This window comes from Ceratotherium simum, chromosome 2 (genome assembly GCF_057802395.1).
Source record: "Ceratotherium simum simum isolate JZ-2026a chromosome 2, ASM5780239v1, whole genome shotgun sequence".
Lineage (NCBI taxonomy): Eukaryota > Metazoa > Chordata > Mammalia > Perissodactyla > Rhinocerotidae > Ceratotherium > Ceratotherium simum.
The window spans coordinates 7,985,180-7,999,338 of record NC_141901.1 but is presented as its reverse complement, the minus strand read 5'-3'; the positions used below and the strand labels follow the sequence as shown (position 1 = coordinate 7,999,338).

At 36.6% G+C, this 14,159-nt stretch overlaps 1 protein-coding gene across 11 annotated transcripts in view; it reads right to left on the bottom strand.

Moving 5' to 3' along the window:
• Positions 1 to 1,891: 1,891 nt before the first annotated feature.
• Positions 1,892 to 14,159, bottom strand: part of PRRC2C (proline rich coiled-coil 2C) — a 93,749-nt gene continuing 81,481 nt past the window's right edge. For 3 of the 11 annotated variants that reach the window (XM_087437891.1, XM_014783421.2, XM_014783419.2), the window contains exons 27-35: positions 13,441 to 13,553; positions 12,926 to 13,062; positions 9,855 to 10,086; positions 9,509 to 9,631; positions 8,213 to 8,431; positions 7,449 to 7,552; positions 6,937 to 7,063; positions 5,817 to 6,053; positions 1,892 to 3,802 (exon numbers count right to left, since the gene is read on the bottom strand). In XM_087437891.1, the coding sequence (XP_087294017.1) occupies positions 3,548 to 3,802; positions 5,817 to 6,053; positions 6,937 to 7,063; positions 7,449 to 7,552; positions 8,213 to 8,431; positions 9,509 to 9,631; positions 9,855 to 10,086; positions 12,926 to 13,062; positions 13,441 to 13,553 (1,547 nt within the window). In that variant the 3' untranslated portion in view covers positions 1,892 to 3,547. Of the gene's footprint in view, positions 3,803 to 4,248; positions 4,302 to 5,816; positions 6,054 to 6,936; positions 7,064 to 7,448; positions 7,553 to 8,212; positions 8,432 to 9,508; positions 9,632 to 9,854; positions 10,087 to 12,925; positions 13,063 to 13,440; positions 13,554 to 14,159 lie in introns of all 11 variants that reach the window. The other 8 variants (XM_014783420.2, XM_014783422.2, XM_014783428.2 and 5 more) reach the window with 6 other exon arrangements.

Below are 14,159 nucleotides of genomic sequence, written 5' to 3'. Positions count from 1 at the left end.
AGGAATCCAAGTGGCACCATGTCATTTTCACCCTACCTAAGAAATGAGCTTCTACCCATCATACCCCAAGAAAGGCTAAAAATCAGTAGCACTCTTGGCTTGAAACCTACTGCCATTGTCTTCTGGGTATTTGAGGAAAACCATACACAGCCACTGCTTGGAGTGCCAACAGCAGACTCAGCCCTACACCTGAGCGTGTGAATGAAGACCAGCACAAGGAAAAGAGCCACAGAAACATTTCTCTTTGGAAACATAAAAGAAGCAACGTCCAAATGCTAAGATGGCCAGTGTAACATTAAGACATCATCATCCTGTGCTTTTTCTATTTCACTTCATAAGCAGAAATTTTATAACTGAAATTTCTTAAAGCACCTAAAATATAACCAAATGAAGATGCCTTTCACAAATAGGTCAACTGTGGTTAACTGCAGACTACGGATAGAAAAGAGATTGAAAATGCAATGTGAAAACACTAAAAATGCTAAGAAGCTATGAAATATGCCGCAATGGCAGCATGAAAAATTGCTGGTGACCTGTTAGAAAAGACCCACCTAATATATTTAAGTTCTGACAGTCTACTCTCAACTTTTTAAAATCTATGATACATTCTGATTCTACCTTCTATATCTTGCCTCCAGCCAAGAGTATGTGGGAGCTTTACTTTCTGTAATTCGTATTGTGAAAATAAACAAAATGCCTTTTCAAACTATACCCTCTTTTCATTCCCCAACCCTACTCTCCAGTCATTCTTCTATCAAAAAGCACAATTTATTATTAACTAATGAGAAAAACATGCCCTCCTCCCCCTTACCAGTGGTAACAGTTCAAGGAGCAGAGAATGTTCAGAAGTTTGTGACCAAACCTATTGTCAACTACTTACAACACCTTTCGGGTGACCTTGTCATGTCTGAGAAGCCAGAGACAAGATTTATATGACCAAACTGTGGAGTAGCATTTATACAAATATCTTAACATTCATTGGATATGCTTTTGTTGCCATTTTTTTTCATTGTAGATCCTAGCTAGACAAGGGCCTAAGGTATTAGGGGTGTTTCAAGTTAATACAACCAAGCAGGACATAGCCAGTGGCTTGCCAGTGAAGATAATGCAAGCTATATATAGAAGGACTGAACTTAAGGACTAGAATATGAAAACCAGTGGCAATGGAAGTGACTTAGTAAGAAGGCAAATATGTCAAGTGGTGACTATACCTCTTTGGTACAGGTTTGTTTTCCCAACTTTACCCATCATACCAATTTAGAGCATATTTTGAGAAAACCCTTAGACTGAAAAGCCTGGACATCACGGTAGGGCTTATTAGTACTTGAGTATTTCACATGTTTAAGAATCACAGTATCTATGAGTAAAGAAGGCACATAGGTCATTAGTTATGGACTCACTAGCTTTCCTAAAGATGGGTCTGGAAGCCATGTGTTCTGCATATGAGATTTTAGGCAACTAAAATCCCTCAGTACTTCACCTCACAAATTGAGTAAATAACAAATCCCTTACAGTCTGCTTGTGTAGATGATGGTGGCTATGTATGTGCTAGCAAAACATGAAAAATACAAATGTAAGTAGAGATCTATTTTGGGTCCTTCAATTTCTGCCCAGAAGAATGGTGAACCTATTTTCTACATTCACCACTTTGCACCATCAAGAAAGACTTCACTCTTCCTCCTCGATAAGACTGTTTTCAACATGAGTATGGCTACCATAAGAACAGGGGCCATGACTTATCCTCCATGACAACATTTACTTTGACTAAATAAGCTTTATAGTTCTTGAAAGTCAGAAATCAAGTCTTTGGATGATAATCTTTTTCTAGGGCATACTGTACTCTTGTTCACTATTTTTGACACATGACAGACCTTCTTCAGATTTTAGCAAGAGATGAGAAGCTCCAAGATTCATTATTTAGAGAATACTTTATTAGTTTCTGTAATCAAACCCATGTAGATAAGACCTTACATATTTAATACAGTGCGTTACCCCTGTACAAATGGAAAAAATTATGTTTAATGTTTCTAGACCAATATGGCTGTTAATTTCTGTACAATGCCAACCCAACACGGTACAACTGGGATACTTTTTCCAAAGTTGACAGCACAGCTAAAGTTTCCAAAAATTCAAATTATATATATATGTATATATATATATATTTATTTATATAAAAAGATCAATAGCAGTATGTTATGCATCAATAGCAGCAACAGCTTTTCCAGGTTCTGCAGTCATCTGAACAAAATTATAGGACATCCAGCACACTCCATTAAAAAAAAAGAAGAAAAAAAAAAAAAAAAAGGTAAAAAACAAAACCCCAGAAAACAGCAAAGTTCTGTTACTGTTGTGGTACCTGGCACCATTTTTTTAATTAGCTTCTGAATCATCATCTGGAAAGAAAACATTCTAGAATAACATCATTAAAAACAGCTCTGATAAAGCACAGTCACTACTACGTATCATGAAGCAGGTACAAGATATTTTACATTCACAGAGGTATGATACAGTACTGTCCTACATCTATAATACTAAAGGATACAATTAAAAAGGCATTATTTGAGACTTGATTCTACTTTTCCAGCAGAGGGCCCAAAGAATGGTATGACACAGCTCTGGTAAAGAAATGCACCTTCTTAGATAGGATTTCCTTTCATTAGTGGCACAGTTCTAAGTACTCACTGCTCTTCATGAATATCACATAAAAACCGTTTAAAAAAAACCCAAAAGCCATTGGATTCATACAAAGATGACCGAGTGGAGGCAAGCAAGACTCAACTTAACTTTATCAATCTGTCGGGTTTGAATGGTAAGAGCTCCAGGAAGAAAGGAGATGCCAAGTAGCACTTCAAAGCTTCGGGCCACAACCAAAACACAGCATCATTTCAAAGAGAAGCGCTTGCCCACTTGGATACATTCAAGGATTCTGATATCAATATTTCATCATCCGCTCACTCATCCAGGAAGAAGGGGAGATCAGTTATGGTACTTTGATTGTGTTCAACTCAATCATCATGTTACAAAAATAGCAAGCTGCCATAATAAAAAATAAGGCTCCTCTATCCAGCACCAGTTATCTTCAGTTCTTCACCACCAAGCCTACAAATGCTATAACTATATCCAAATAACATAACGGAGCAAAGAAACCACATCTATTGGATTAGCTGGGATCACCACATTGTTCAGGCTGAGCTATTCCTCTGCAGTGTTATTTTCCTCATATTTCTGGTATTTCACCTAACCATAAGGATTTTAGCTCTAAATTATATGCACTCAAGGAATGTGTGCACACATTTCTATATAAACTCTGACTGAAGATGCATGGCCATCAACAAAATGCCTGTTATATAGTAGGTGCAAGCTGGCAAAGCCTCACTTTACTGGTGCAGCAGCTGTGTGTCGGTATAAATTGCTCCTATGCCCCTTGCGCACCTCCAAGCTCTGGACAGGATAATGTCACCGACCGTTTTACCTGCTGGCATTATTTGACTTCATGCTCCCTCTTTCCCCTCTCCCCTCCCCCAAGCCCCTGCAATAAACCCAGCCTTTAAGATTTTGTTTCTTCAGTTTTGATCGCCTGAGGTTTGATTGGTCCAGTTCTGACAGGTTTGGTGGCTATGGCGGGTGCAGGGGGTGACTTTTCTTCTCCTTTTTCCTGACAGACACCAGGAGCGTCAGTCAGTGTTTCAGGTTTACTGGAATCACTGTCCACTTTCTGGGCTTTGCCTCCTATCTGTTTGCTCTGTTGCTGTTCAGAGAAGAACCGTTGCGTGGACTGAAGAACCTCTGCTCTCTGCTTTGCCTTAAAAAATGAGAAACAACAACTGAGAATGCTGCAGCGTTACCACCGCCTGTCAATCCATCTCAGGTCACACTCTGTCACCAATCACAAAGCAGTTCTCCCCACGCTGGTTTGGCCCAAACCAAACGTACCTCATTGATCTTTCAGCTTTTAATGGACAGATTTCTTCCTATCTTTGAAAACATTCCATGTGATTTTTTTTTTAAACATTTGAAAAGAACAGGACCACCTCCCACCAACTTTTCAAAGTTTGCCCTCTTATAAAACAATAAAACAGAAATTGCTGTTGGTTTGTATCTTTTCTGGAACAAAGCTTATTGATATCAAATTTTATTTAGGGAACCTGCTTGCGAATTTGAAAACATATATGTAACACTTAAAACTTCTAGTTATCAATATGTGGTCTATAATAAAATGAAAAGGAAGCACTTATATTGTGGCATTACCAACACCTAGGACCAAATGTCTTGTGGCTGAGTCCTCTTCCCACAGCTCTCTTCTGCAGGGGAAGAGCATCAGAAATTAGTAACTACAACTTCACTTGATCACTAAGTTCTGATAGCTCCTACCACATTCTGAGCTGGTAAAATAATTTCCTAGTTTTATCGACTACGTGACCCAAAGAATATACTTACGTCAATCTGTAAATTATACCACTGTAACATACACAATTAAAACTTAAGTTTCTATACCTCTTGCATATAACAAAACCCCTTCATGTTCTACAGATAACCTGTACTATCCAAAGAGCTGAAGCAATTTTCAAGAAATTTGTCCCCTCCCCCACCCCATTAGTAGGCTCTAATGTCATTTCTAACACGGGAATGTATGAAAATCAACTGCCAAGGAGCCAGGAGAAAAACTGGAAACCAAGGTCTAGTAGTTTCCGAAGATCTCTATACATACTAGTATTTTTAACAGTTATAAACAGATGGAAATCCTAGGCACAAAGCCTTAATAAAAGTAGATAATATTTAACGAGTTTCACTACAGGGCAGTCTTTAAATTTGATTACTCAGGCTCAGAAACAAGGGATATCAACCCAGAAAGAAACTTTAGTCAGTCAACCAAATTCTCTAATAGGATTATCATAAACATGTTTCTAATTCAGAGTAAAGCATTACTGTGGACATTTCCCTGTTTGAAAGCATTAAGCTTTTCTTTGTTCTAGTCTGATCTGAGATACACAGTGACAAAATAAGCAAAATTACTAAGACCTCTAAAGTCAAGACTAAGTAAATACAGAAAAAAACTGATTCAGCTGGCTGTACAGGCAGACAGGTAAGGTTTATGCTATAAAAACTGTCCCCACACAGACTCCTAAAGGCACTCTTCTGCATCAGCAAACCTCACATTTATCAGTGCCTTTTATCATGAAGGATCCCAAAGTGCTTTTTTGAGTTCTTCATCTACAAATACACATTCTATTGGGGAATACAGTCACCTCAGGTGGCAGGCAAAAAAGGGTATGAAAACAGTTTGAGAAGAAAACTGTACTTGGATGACTTACGAGGGAAGAAAAATCAAGACAGGTAACATGTCTTACCCATTCCAGAGTTTTCACATAACCATGATCTATATTTTAAGCTCAGGGAGGGGGAAAAAAAAAAAGAAAAAAAAAGAAAGAAAATGGGGAAGTCTATAATAACCCATATTATTTTGCTCTTTCAAAAAATGTAGCAGCTAAACTCAGATCTCCCTCAAATATTTACTTCATAAACAATTCATTTGGCCACAGAGTTTAAAATGTTAACTTGTTTGCTGACTATAGATGCAAAAAGAAAAAAAATAAAAAAGAAAAAAAGAAAAAAGAGGAAAAAAGTAGGGGGAATAAGGGGGAAAAAAAAAATAAAAAAAAAAAAAAAAAAAAAAAAAGTAATGAATAAAAGTAGTTAGCTTGGTTAAGTCTGCCAAGACAATGAATGCCTGGATATACGGTTATGGGTCCAGAGGCATCTTAAGACATGGTTCAGAGACAGATTCTTGCTCTGTTGGCTGTTAACACTGTACTAACCTTCATGTCTTGTTCAGCCTTCAACGCAGCCTGGGCCTGATTACCTCTGACTCCAGATAGTGATCCACAAGGACCCCTGGCTACATGTGGCAAACGAGCATGGCTCATGAGGCCTGTGGTCAGCGGAGGAGGCATCTGACTGGCCAGTGCCATTGGTGGCCTCTGAACAGGCGCTGGGAAGGTGTTAGTATGTGGGGCTCTTACCAATGGAGGGACCAGGTTAGGCTGAGAGAGAATCTGAGTGAAAAAACAAAACATACAACATTGAACTGTTAAAAAAAAAAATTTGCCAACTAGACCAGGTTGGCTTATCTCAGAGTAAATCTGTGCCCATTCTGCCAGTGAAAGGACGCGAACAGATCTGTGCCATTTTACAGGGACCAAAAACAAACGGGCCATGCTTGGAGAATCTAACAGGAAAATTAGGCAAAGCATGCTATGGCACTTCCGTTGGTTCTAGCATTTCAGCTACAAATTCTGAAGGGGAGATAGAAAGACTATTAATTAGGATATTTTTTAAAAAAGATATAATTGCAGAAAAGGCACACAGCTATACCAAACATAATCTGAATAAAAATAATACTAATTCAACAAATACGTGTTTTCTCAGGAACCAATTCTAGTTTGTGAGGGTTCTTATCAATTTTAGTTAGTCCTTCTATATGATCAGCAAACGGAAGAGAAGCCAACATTTTTACACATATATTAGCATATCTTTTGAATATTTTACCTCAACTACACATAGTTATCTTAAAAAAAACAAAACAAAACAAGAAAACAACTTTAAACCTTTAAGCACTGGGACCCTTCTCTGAAAAGTCAACTTCTTCAAAAAGATAAAAGGAACAGGACTGAAATAACTTGTCAGAGCTGTGTGGGGAACCTTTTGACTATTTCTATTGTCTGCTTTAGAACTATACAGTTACTACCTGTGTCTAGCTAAAATTACAGAGAATATATTTAAAGTCATAAATTTACTGTTAAATAAGAAACTGTTTCTCATTAAAAACTGTGCTTCTAAACTGGTTATAATATGGCAAGATTATAAAATTAGAGGATTAGCCAGATTAGCAATCATGTGCAAGTAAATAATACTTATATCTCACTTATATCTGCCCACCTGAGGTGCAAACTGTGTAGGAAATGGTTGTGTCATTCTCACAGTGGCAGGGGCTGACTGGAACTGCTTCTGATAGACAATGCTGTTCATTTTGCTGGACTGGCTGTTCGGACTTGTGGAAGTTGCCCTTGGAAAGAAGCCATCTCTGATCAGTATTGTAAGGCCACGGAAATGACACTTAGACTTTTAGACATCGCTCTTGGTAGATTCATCAGACTTGGCAGTTGATGAAAACTTACCAAGGTGAGTTACCAAACATCATGGTAGTGAAGAGACATTGCAGGGGCAGAGGTGAGAAAGGATACTAGCTAGATTGGCCCTGTATTAAAAAAAATTTCTTAAAATACAGTATAACAAAAACATTCTTAATAACTTAATAGCTTAATATTTTAGATAAAATTATCAGAATGTTTTGTGCTTACTACAGGATTGGTAACCTATTAAGTATCTAACAAACAAATAGTGCTCAGTTGTGTGGAAATTCTATAAACAAATTTAAATGCCCATTTTACCGGAAGGGACTAGATGTTGGTGTGGTGCTTCTACCGCTGATTGGAGGTGTGCCTGGTTTTATATCAATGCCACTTCCAAAGGCTTTGAGTTCCATTTCAGACATCTGAGAAAGAGCATAGAATAAACTTAACATTTCTGCAATTCCATAAGCTAAAGTGCTGTGTTCAGTATTGTATACATGAAGACTTAATCTAGCAAAGGGCAAGGACCCTTAGAACAAAAACTCTATTATTAGGTTTTAAATACCACTGAATTATCAAGGTCAAATTTGTGGCTGAAAAGTCTAAGAGACTGTGTAAATCCAATTCTTCCACAAAATTTGTGAATTCTTTGTTATTAGGTAAAAACCAGAGGGGGCCAAACACATTAAAAGTAAGTAGATATCGGGGCTGGCTCCGTGGCTTAGCGGTTAAGTGCGCGCGCTCTGATGCTGGCAGCCCGGGTTCGGATCCCGGGTGCGCCCCGAGGCACCACATCTCCGTCCAACCCGAGGCCGAGTCCCGCGTACAGCAACTAGAAGGATGTGAACCTGCGACATACAACTATCTACTGGGGCTTTGGGGGGAAAAAATGAATAAATAAAATCTTCAAAAAAAAAAAAAAAAAAAAGTAAGTAGATAAAAAATAAGCACATTGGGGTTTGAGATTTCCTGAAGGGTGGTAAAAACTGATGCATTTTGTTTTTATTGACTACATAAATGCATATATCTGAACACATGGCTTTAAATTCTCAAAGAAACTGTGTAAATTTCTCTTCACTTACTTTTCCTGTGGTTGCAATCATGCTATGCTGTGTTCCGGCAGGGATTAATCCTCTGAAAGGCTGGCTTACTTGTGCAGGACGACTCAGGCTCTGGGCCTGTGCTTGTGGGGTGGTATGCTGTAATGGGGGCTGAAGAGTCTGAGGCAGAGCAATTAAAGGCTGCCCCGTAGATCCGAAATTAGGCAAGGAAAGCTGGGATGCTGGTAAAGGTACTGTAACCTAGAAAATAAGCAAATAGAAACTGTAGCAATTTGCTTATACCTGTTGTACGTATATCCCTGTAACTATATACACAACTCTTCAAATACTTTTGAGTAAGATTTTAAACAGAATACATCAATCTATTAATATATTTCATATATAAATCTTTCGCTTAGTGACTACCTCCATTCTTTTACTAAAGGTGCAACAACACAACAGATTAGTAGGAGAGAAACTATATAACTGAAATAATTATGACTATCTTTGAATTAATCTATAGTATATGTCAAATAACCACAAAATATAATAAAATTATGGGGATACAATTTAGGAAAGTAGTCATAACTTCGCAAATACACATTTTTATACCGTTTTCAGGTCTGGTCAAAATGAGCTATGACAAGAAGAAAAATAATCTTTCAGTTTTCATACAAACATTTAATTTGAATATCAATAAGGTAATATATTTATGAATTATCACCCCTTCTAAAATAGTCACCAAATATATTTATGAGAAAATGACTAATGGCTTGCCTTTCTCCTCCAAAACTCCACCAACTTTTAAAGAGCTGATTAATGACATTGCTAGCGGAGATAGTTTCAAAAAACATACATTTTCACTGTAAATTATTAATTCATACATTTAAGAAACGTGTTTGTCCTTTGTACTCTGTCATACTTTGCACACAGTCCTATGTATTATATTAATACTGTGATGGTCTTTAGAGCCTTCCTTCACCTCTAGTACCAACAGGTAAAGCTCCTACCACACTTACACATAACTGTACATCCTGGACAGCGGTTTTCAACCTTTTATATTCATGGAACCCTTTGTTAAAATAAATAAATGATTACATGGAAACCCATTTAAAAAAAAAAAGAGGTAAAAAGCAGAACTGATTGAAGTGGTGGGGAGAAGGGCGTTGTGGGACTGAAGCACATTCCACTATGAGTGGAACCCACGGACTCCCTAGGACACCTCAGAGAAAAGTCTGAAAATCACTGCACCATCTCCAATCTTGGTCCTATCTAAATTCCCAAACAACAAAAGCAGTAATAATAATAATAATAATGAAGAAAATTGAGGAAATTTACCATGCCATAGTTTACCTGCTGGAGAGCACTTGGTGACTGGGCAGTGTTATAAAAATTTGTCTGACCAGGCTGTTGTACTTGTCCAGAATAAAGATTTGAAGCCTGGGTAAGATTCGCTCTAGCCTAGAAAAAATTTTGTAAGAAAACAGCAATAAGACTGAAATAATTTCCAATTCAGATATCAAGGTTATGGCTTCAAAGCAATCTCCAAGAATTTTAGTATTAGATAAAAAGGAAGATCTTTGTTTTTTCATTGTCTTTTAACATTTTTTTTCTTTAAAATCCGTTTCCTTAAATAATCTGCTGTATAGGAATACAATGACAGTACATATTATCCCAGCCTTACCTGGAGAAGATGTGTATCAATCAGCTGGGAACCTCCTAGTCCTGATGCCTGACCCAGCTGATGTTCATATAATATAGGAATAGGCTGAGTATTTGAAGTTTGTTGAAAGGCAAGACCCGACTGTGCCTTGGCAAGTTCCTGGTGTTGCACAGCTGGAAAGTTGTGGATGGCAGTACCAGACAGGACCACAGACGGCTGGGAGAGGCTGCTTTGCATAAAGGCTGGCTGAGATCTATGTAAGTATTAAAGAGAAAAGGCTTGTGTTAGCAGTTAATTCTCTCTGGAATCTGGAAACCATAAGAATGAGTATCCCAAATGACCAAGTACTCTAATTAGCACAATTAAGAAAAGAAGCAGAGAATACAGACTCTAAGGCACTTGTTTCAAGATTTAGAGCCCTGGGTACAACAAAGCTCCACATGTAAAAGTTCTGGAAAAATGCTTGCTCTTCCTGAGAAACTGGTAAGATTTGCTCTTCTTGAACAATGAGAATAATTCTCTTTTCACATGTTCACTATCAAGTTCAGCACCAAATCTGCTGTTTTTCTCTTCAGTATTAACATTCTATTCACATTTATAGCACCAATAGCTCTGACTTATTATTATTTGTATTTCATCACTTCCCCTTTATACATATGTCTTATTAGAGGCTTCAAGACCTCTATGGAATGAAGCAGAGTAGTTCACATCAGGATTACTCACCAAGTTGTTTGTTCGTTTATATTGGACGTATAACATTAATTGGTTGCATGACATAATGGTTCGGTATTTGTACATATTGCAAAATGATCATCACAATAAATCTAGTTAACATCCATCACCATGTGTAGTTATAAAAATTTTTTTTTCTTGTGATCATAACTTTTAAGACCTACTTTTAGCGACTTTCAAATATCCAACACAGTATTATGGTCAAAGGGCACAAACTTTTAGTTATACAATAAATTAGTCATGGGGATGAAATGTACAGCATGGTGACAATAGTTAATAATACTGTGTTGCATATTTGAAAGGTTTTTTCTTTTCTTTTCTTTTTTAATTACAACATTGGAACCTAATCAGACTGTACTACTATCTCTGGGATGGAGGCCTCCAATCTTATACTTTTAAAAATGTTAAGATAAAGAGTAAGTAACTAAATCAAAGTAGCGAATTAAAGCTAATATTATCAATAAATAATATGCTTTTTAAAAAACTGACATACGTAGCAGGAACAAAAGCCATAAAGCAAGAGCATTTGCTGGGGTCATAAGTAATCTTCACAACGTCTACTTATAATTTATGTTTCAGATATAAAATGAGAAAACATAAGCATACTGTTATAAACTACCTTGTGCTGCCAGAAATTAATTCAGAGATTCCCTACTAATAAACACTACACTGATTAGGTTGAGAGGCAAGGAGTAGCAGAATGATGTGGCAGGGATACAAACTGCTTTCAATGTCTAAACCTGTGCCTTTCAATAGAGTAGCCATTAGCCACAATTACATATATAGCTTACATTATATTTCTGTTGAACAGGTTTGGTCTTAAAAAGTACAGCTTCCAAGGCAATTGCTAAAATGGGAATTACAAATAAAGAATGTCATTGCCTTGCTCTCCATCTCCCATGGCTATGGAAGACATTAACATTCACTGAACTTTTTTTTCATGGAGCTGGGAAGTACCTGCAAACTTGTCAACAATGTTTCAAGCAGCCAATACCAATTTAAAGGAGACTGTTTTGTGACATTAAAGCTGTTTGCTATTTCTGGATTAGAAATTTTAAAGTTTTATTGTTACCACAAATTCCAAGATAATCCCAAATTTAATAATATGAAACAGACTGCCTCTAAGTTCTAGTTGGGGGGCAAATAGTTTCACTTGTACTAGGAGGGAATTTCTTATAATAACCAAACTAAATGACAGAGTAATACCAGAAAATAAAATATAATATATAACTAATTATACAGGTGTACTAAATTCTATTGAAGACTCTTTAATCAAAAAACAAAAGTGAGAGCCACATGTATTCAGTGTACTAATAATTCTGCATTTTTGAGAAAGTTTAATTAGCCGTACCTAGCTTCTTTAGTAATATAATTTATGTAATCTAAAAGGAGCTGTATCAAGTGATGCCAAGTTTAATCTATAAAGCATGGATATTCTATCTGAATCACTCCAAAAAACAAATTTCTAACAGCAAATGCATAACTTTACAACCTTCTTAAACTAAATGTCCTGAAAGTAATTTATTTTTCTTTTTGATGGTTGAGGGCCATTACCATGAGTATTGATGACAACCATGATCACTGCTATCATTTGGTTCTTACCCTCACCCTTCCACTCTCATTAAGTTGGAGATGAGACACACTTATTTGTAGTGTAACATTAGGTAAAAACCCCAACCTCTTCAAGTACCAACCTCCTCATATGACAAATGGGGATGACTTAATCTACCTTAAATGGTTTTGTGAAGACTAAATTAAATACGTTAACGTATGTAAAGGGCTGAATGGCTATCATATATAAGGAAAGGTCAATAAATATCAGTTTTCATTACCTCCCTAATTGCAAAATTAATTTACAGCAAATCTTTCAAAAGAGCGGTTTCTTCTACACTACACAGCATACTTGTCATCACTATCACCACTACTTCTATTCTTTGTCTGACACTCTACTATTCCTCTCTCTTTTATTACTTTCTGCCCTGGCCTCCACCCCCTTACATACTGTCGTTAGCTGCCACACCTCAGCTCTTACACAGAGCAGGCTTGGATTTATAGTTGTTAGCAGTGACATAGACGGCACTTAAACTTTTAGGTCCTTTAGCAGCTACTTTCTATGATTTCTAAATTGTTGTTACCCTCTTCTTCAAGAGGCTTTGAGGCTTGACTTTGTTCAATAAAATCTGACTGAAATTACTAGAGGCTGAGGTTCACGACATATAATCAACATGCTTTATTATTTAATGTAGTTTATAACAGGGTCATCCTAGCTTTTGAGGGGAAGGAAGGAGCAGTACGGATATGGCAAGAAGGCTCAGCAATTACATTGTTTCCAACATCACATATCATTGTATAGCATGTACCTGTATGGTTGAAGTGAAGAACTGAATAATTCCTGGCCCTGGGAAACAGCAGGTCCAGCACCCAGACTCAGCTGGGCTTGATGCTGTCCCTGCAGTGGTGCATAAATAGGGATTGGAATCTGCTGAACTGAAGTTGGCTGCAACGAAATGAAAAAACAACATATGAGCACCATATACACAAATCACAACACTTGAGAAAATAAAAATTTTGAGATATGAAAAGAATGAAAGATTAATGCCATGTTAGGATCCCTTTTAAAACAAAACCAAATGTAAACATCTAAATTTTCCTTTCAACCCATTACCTATTCTACATTGTTAACCATTAAGCTGTGGCAAATTTGGGAAAGTTTTAAAATTTTGCTAATACCTATCAAGGTAATCATGAGTTGTCCAACATTGTTAATATAAGATTATAACTTCAAAGAGCCTATTTATTTGTAGCCCAACGTAAGTATTACAACATAAAACTGCCAAGAAACAAATACAGGATGGAAGAAGTCTGCGATATTTACCTGAGAAAGACCTGGTTGGAAGCCTTGTTGCTGAGCCAAGGATGGTGGAGCCAATCGTGCATGTTGGGTATTGAATAAATGACTTGTGTCCATATAGAAAGCCGGAATTTGAGCTACAGATCACCAGGAAAAACAAGCGGTAATAAGTGTCTAAATTTCAGAATTTTCCAAACAGTAACTAAAAGCCAAGTTTTGTAGGAGATTTCAAATTAAGTGAGCCCTCTGAAAATTAATACAGCCAAGGAAAAACTAGAAATGTGAAAAGATGCAAATGCAAAAGGATGCTAAACTTCTAGCAGACAAGTATATGCAAACTAAAATGCGAAACTCTAGTACTTGTGAAGGTATGAAAAAACAGATACTCTCATATACTGCCAATGGGGTATAAACTAGTAAAATTTTACATAATCTACTAAAATTGAAAATGAACCTACTCGTTTACCAGCAAATCCACTTCAATTTTAAATCTACCTACTAGAATTTTGCAAAGTATTTCAAAAGATTTGACATTTAATAATTGAAAGAATTTGATATAGATTTCTAAAAGATTTCTATGTATTACACATATTATTTTGTGATTTGCTGTTTTCATATAATCTGTTTTAGAGAACTTCCCATATCGTTTTTAATTTGTTACAATTATAAACAATACTGCAGTAAATGAACACCCTCATACATATATCTCTGATTAATAAGTTTATCTGTATGATACGATTCCT